Here is a 6,000-nt window from a genome sequence, read left to right on the forward strand (position 1 = left end):
CCCAGCCTATCCCTCTCTCATGATGGTGTGTAGTGTGTACTGCAGACCTCTAGTGATTAAATATGCAGGGCTCCAGGGGAAACTCTATCCCTGCTCCTAATGTGAGATGTGAGTCAGTGTTGGCTGTGGCTGCTTGGAATCCCAGACCAGGAGAAGGGGGGTGGGGGGTTCACTGGCCTCACTCAGGGTTCTTTATACAGCCTGGAGAGCTGCTGACCTCACTACCTACCTAATGTCCATCCACTTAGCTAATAGCTAGGTTTCAGAGATCTAAACCAACAATGTATAGTATGTCTCTCTTGATGCTATCATAGGGAAGAATGTACATTTGAACTCCTGCTAGCCCTTGTCCTGTATGCTTCCAAGTATGATTGTGTAACTGTTCCTAATGGTATTATATTGTTTTGAGTTGTGGTTGTCCTGTGTTGTCCAGGTTCTGGAGGACAATGATTACGGTCGTGCGGTGGACTGGTGGGGTCTGGGTGTGGTCATGTACGAGATGATGTGCGGTCGGCTGCCCTTCTACAACCAGGACCACGAGAAGCTGTTTGAGCTCATCCTCATGGAGGACATCCGTTTCCCACGTACCCTGGGTCACGAGGGCAGGTCCCTGCTCTCCGGCCTGCTCAAGAAGGACCCCAAGCAGCGGTGCGTAGATCCTCTTGCCAGCAGTTATCCACCATACCGTATGTACAGAATCCCGTGGAATATAATGGCATGGATTGATTTGGCCACGTATTTACTTTGTTTTGGTTCCTCTATCTTCCAGGTTAGGTGGAGGACAGGATGATGCTAAGGAGATTATGCAGCACAAATTCTTTGCTGGGATTGAATGGCAAGATGTTTATGAGAAAAAGGTAAATTTGTGTTCCATTACTTCAGTGAACAATCAATAGATTTCACCAGGCCTGCAACTGTCTACACTCTGATTGACAGGACAGATGTGCCAATGTACTCATGGTGTCCTCTCTTCTCTCACAGCTGGTCCCGCCCTTCAAGCCCCAGGTTACCTCGGAAACAGATACACGGTATTTTGACGAGGAGTTCACAGCACAGACCATCACTATTACACCGCCCGGACAAGGTACTACCTGACCCACTGCGTATTCTGTATCTTTACAGAATACACGCACCACACTCAGAGAACAGTATTACACACCCAGACAGACAATCATACTTGTTTTTTTGTTTTTCACTGACTCTTTGGACCTGAATGTTTTTGTTTAGTAGGGGTGATCACAGTCTGACTGATGAACTGGAAACGCAAGTGGTTCTAAATGTCATTAATGTAAAGAATACCTATTGCGTTTCAGAATCTCATATAAATTCATCTCCCCTCTTCAGAGATTTTAAACTTTAAATTATCATTTGGCTCTAAAGGTCAATGTTTATTTTTGGGGTTCCAGAATTGGAGTGTCTCAAACAAAAAAACCCAAGCTGATCTACATGGTTTAGATAGAATTTTGATTGAAGACAGTAATATTCTTCCTTGTTGTCATGGTCATGAGAGAATGTAAGATTTCCACATGCCCTTGATGTATATGATACATTATACAGTTGCGGACAAATATATTGGCATCCTTGCACTTTTCTTAAATAATTACCTATTTCTAAAATGAGTTTAAATTGAAAAAAAGCATTTGTTCTCCACACAATATTGAATTTTCATCATTGAAGATCAAATTTTTATTTTTGTAAACTTAAGTTTACAATGTTTATTTAGAAATGAAATACAAATGGCATGGACAAATGTATTGGTACCCCTTGTACTTGGTTGCACAGCCTTTGGCCAAGATAACTGCAGACAAACCCTTTTTGTAGCAATTTGGCCCACTTTTCAGCAGCATACTGCTCTAATACTTCAATGTTTGAGGGGTGACCTCCACCAACTGCTTTTGTCAGATCTCATCATAGGTTTTGGATGTGATTCAGATTTGGACACTAGCCACTCTAGAACAGTCCAGCATTTCTTCTCAAACCATTCCAGGGTGCTTTTGATGTGTGTTTGGGGTCATTGTTCAGCTGGAAGACCCACAACCTTTAACAGAGACAGAGCTCTTTGACAATACAGGTCAGCGCTTTGTTTACTGACAACCAAATGAACATTCAATGGAAATAACACCCTCCCTACAATCAAACAGGAGGGAGGTTTGATAATGCTGTGGGGTTGCTTTGCTGCCTCTGGTACTGGGGGCCTTGAAAATGCACAAGGCATCATGAAATCAGCAGATTATCAGGTGTTTTGGAGTCCAATGTTCAACCCAGTGTCCAAAGACTGGGTCTCCATTGGAGGTTGTGGGTCTTCCAGCAGGACAATGATGCCAAAAGCACATACAAAAAACACCAAGGAATGGTTCAAGAAGAGATGCTGTTCTGGAGTGGCCAGCCAAGAGTCCAGATCTGAATCACATCCAGAACCTATGGTGAGATCTGAAAACAGCAGTTGGTGGATGGCACCCCTCAAACATGGAAGCATTTGAGCAGTTTGCTGCTGAAAAGTGGGCCAAGGTGCAGCAAGATCACTGATAGCTACAAGAAGCATTTGTCTGCAGTTATCTTGGCTGTGCAACCAAGAACTCGCAAATCATTTTGCAGTTTGTCATTACTTTTAAAATTCTAAATTCTAAACTTAAATTTACACAAATAAAATTGCTTATGCAATCTTGAAAATCCAATAAGGTGTGGAAACCAAAAGTTATTTTCCAATTTCATCTTATTTTAGAAGACATGGGGAATTAAAGAAAAGTGCAAGGCTGCCAATATATTTGGTCGCAACTTTATATCTGTACTGTAGCACTCAAAGAATTAAATCCCACGAGAGAAAAATAATAGATCGTTTTGAACATCATTCAAGGTATAGATTGCACTCCAAGGCAAATATTGAAATGATAATGGGGAAGGTCCATCTTCCCAGTGCAATTAATGTGAGGTCAAATTACATAGTGCTTATTCAATTCCTCTGGGAGATTTGTGCCCTCTCCTGGAACGTGTGTGTAACGTCTGTTATTCCATAGTTCACTGTGTACCTCACATGGAAGTGCTTGCTAGACCCCTAGCAGTGTGTGCCAAACTGCGCCCTGGCTAGTACTAGGTACATTATGCATTAGGACTCAATCATAAGGGTTTTTGTCACTGGGAGGAAAATATATATTTTGTATTAAAGCGGAAATCCGAACGTATATACTAATGGAGTTTTCTGTGCTATCCCTCTCTCTCTCTTTCCTCCCCACTCATTTTGTATTCCAGAAGACAGCATGGAGTCGTTTGACAGCGAACGGAGACCCCACTTCCCACAGTTTTCCTACTCTGCGAGTGGAACAGCCTAAACACACCCCTTTATTCCTCTGGTCCCACCATTTCCCCTCACCCCACCAGACTGCACATCCAACTACCGGGGTTTTCGCCACATCCTTTCCTTACTTCACCAGTGTTTCAGATAGTATTGTTGAACAGACATTTGCAATCTGCAGGTTCGGTAATTATATGGGAAAATACTCCATACTACACAAATGAAAAACCACTGATTTGTTTCTGTGGCCTTTTAAGACTTTTCTAATGGTGAGAGAGAACACTACAGTGCATTTCCTGCTTGTCTTGATGTGTGCAGTCAGACAAGCTTGATGTTCATAAAACCTCATTTATAGGAAAAGAGTGGTCATGCAGCGATGTGGTATATGAATTTAGAATGATAAGGCTACACGTTCTTAAACTTTTGTCTTGCTTTTGTCAGCACCTGTTATATTTGTCACATACTATTCACAAAGTGAACGTTTGCCTGGAAAATGTTACGGGACCATAAGGACTATATTGGAATTAGCCATTTAAAATTGAAATGCATTTTGCTGTTCTTTGTTTAAAGGGGCGATCTGCAGTTGTTACATACATTTTTTTGACTCATGAATAAATGATATGTACCCATTGATTCTTGAAGAATATAACTTATGAATGCCTAATGAACGTAGTTGAACTGTCATACCCTATCACAACCCAAAATATAAGATAATTTACCTCCAAAGTTTGTAAACAAACACTATATAGCCTCACACTATGATTAAAATTATCATTTTGGATATGATGGCATCCATAGCTCTGTCTATGAATTTTAGTGGTTCCATTTCTCCAACCCATCCCTCAGCTTTTTACATAAACAGGGATGGGGAGAACGCTTTGTTTCAACTGCTGATTTCCGCTTTAATACCAATAAATATTGTGGCCCAACGGCAATAACAATAGATGACCAATGACTTCGTTTTCAATGAAGTGGAAGATTAGTCTGATATTGTTTTTTTTTATCAAGACTTTCACCCTATCACTATTTGACCAACACTTTGAATCTCCTTGGGCTGCCAGTATACCTAATCAATAAAATGTATTATTCTGTATATCTAACTGTTAGTAGAACATGGTTGATTCTTATAGGACTTCCAATGCTCAAAAAACATTATTATCAGAATTTTAAAGCCCTAAAACATTAGAGAACAAGGTGAGAATTACCCAATGGACCACTGTCAGTCTAATAGAGAATTTATGTAATAGAGTGGCAGAAAGGGGATTCGCAGATACTTAAATAACGCTTATTCTGGGGGCAGGCATAATCTAAATAGATTGCTGTCAATGAATCTCAGAACTGTGTACACATGGTCAATTAGATATCCATTTCCTGTGGTCCCATTGAAAAGACAGAGTTACTCTAACCCCCCTGGACTATCATGTGCTTGGATTGTGGTGCCTCCCTGTCTGAATGTTGTATTACAAACACTCTAGGCTGCTTCCCTCTGAACTTGCCAGTCAGGTACTGATCCTTTCTGCCCAATCAGGGAATCTTTTCTCTCTTCTGGATTTTCCTCTTCTACAGTATTGGGTATTTTTCTCCCAGTGTACTCACTGCAGCCTCAATGAGGTCACTATAACAATATAGTCCTTTAGGACTTACTCCATAAACAAACTGGGCTGTGGTTCAGGGGGAAACAAGTTGAGTCAGCTTTGATCTCTATAGGTAGGGATGTGTTCCATTCCTCTGTACATGGCTCTGAGTTGTTATTTATAGAAAACCAGCAATGAAAATGGATTTGACTGTGCCAATGATATGCACTTTCCTGCCCCAAAACATGCATGTATGTATTTGTACACTTGTACTTGTTACACTTTGCTGTCAGAAATGACTGAAACAGCACCTCTCTAGACATCAATTCTGAAAGGTTTGAACTATGAAAATATAATTTGCGCAATTAACCCCCATATACAGATTGCTGTAGATAAACTGGTAATCTTGAAAATGGAACACAGTTCTCCAATGAGTTTCCAGAAAATTCTGCTGTTTTCAGATGACTGATAATCACGATACAAAAGTTAATCATACAAATGAATGTAACAGCTTTTTATTTTTATTTTCATATCAATTCCTCTTTCTCAAACAATTCTTAAATTGTTAGATCTGATTGTTGCTTAATCCTATGCACACTCATCATTTGCTGTCACCCTCTGAAAATAGGGAAATGCATTTTATACCTTTTCTTTTTAAAACTTTTTTGTACCTCCTCTTTCCTATTCCTGAGACTGAGGACACCAGCTTTAGTAAATAAATGATATCCACTTTGTACACTGTTTTTACTGTTTTGTTTTTTCTTTCAAATTGATTAAATAAAAGGTCTTAACTAAACCTGCCAACTAGTCTATCGTTGACTTTTGTTCAGTTGATCATTCAGCCATTCTTACAGACCTCAAGAACTTCTCGGATATGCTTTTAACCCACAGTCATAGCACAAGCTTGACTTGCTAATGCTTTGATCTGACTGAGGTATTTAAAAAAAAAAAATGAAATAAAAAATAAACATCCTTGAACGAGGCGAACGTCTGAAACATAGGAATATACCTAAATACTGAGTGGCTAGATAGGTTGGACTTCTGTACCTCTACAGGACTGCATAGGTCCATGTTTGTCTGTGACTCTGCAGCTGGTCAGAGATGGAGGAGAAGCTCCCCTGGGCCAGACCCAGATGG

General features: G+C 40.2%; 1 protein-coding gene across 1 annotated transcript in view; it reads left to right on the forward strand.

Annotated features, from left to right (window-relative positions):
• Positions 1 to 5,663, forward strand: part of LOC112261841 (RAC-alpha serine/threonine-protein kinase) — a 35,432-nt gene extending 29,769 nt beyond the window's left edge. The window contains exons 11-14 of the mRNA XM_024437465.2: positions 434 to 648; positions 770 to 857; positions 982 to 1,084; positions 3,247 to 5,663. Of these exons, the coding sequence (XP_024293233.1) occupies positions 434 to 648; positions 770 to 857; positions 982 to 1,084; positions 3,247 to 3,326 (486 nt within the window). The 3' untranslated portion in view covers positions 3,327 to 5,663. The remainder of the gene's footprint in view (positions 1 to 433; positions 649 to 769; positions 858 to 981; positions 1,085 to 3,246) is intronic.
• Positions 5,664 to 6,000: the final 337 nt, after the last annotated feature.

The sequence above is a fragment of the Oncorhynchus tshawytscha genome, linkage group LG11 (genome assembly GCF_018296145.1).
Source record: "Oncorhynchus tshawytscha isolate Ot180627B linkage group LG11, Otsh_v2.0, whole genome shotgun sequence".
NCBI lineage: Eukaryota > Metazoa > Chordata > Actinopteri > Salmoniformes > Salmonidae > Oncorhynchus > Oncorhynchus tshawytscha.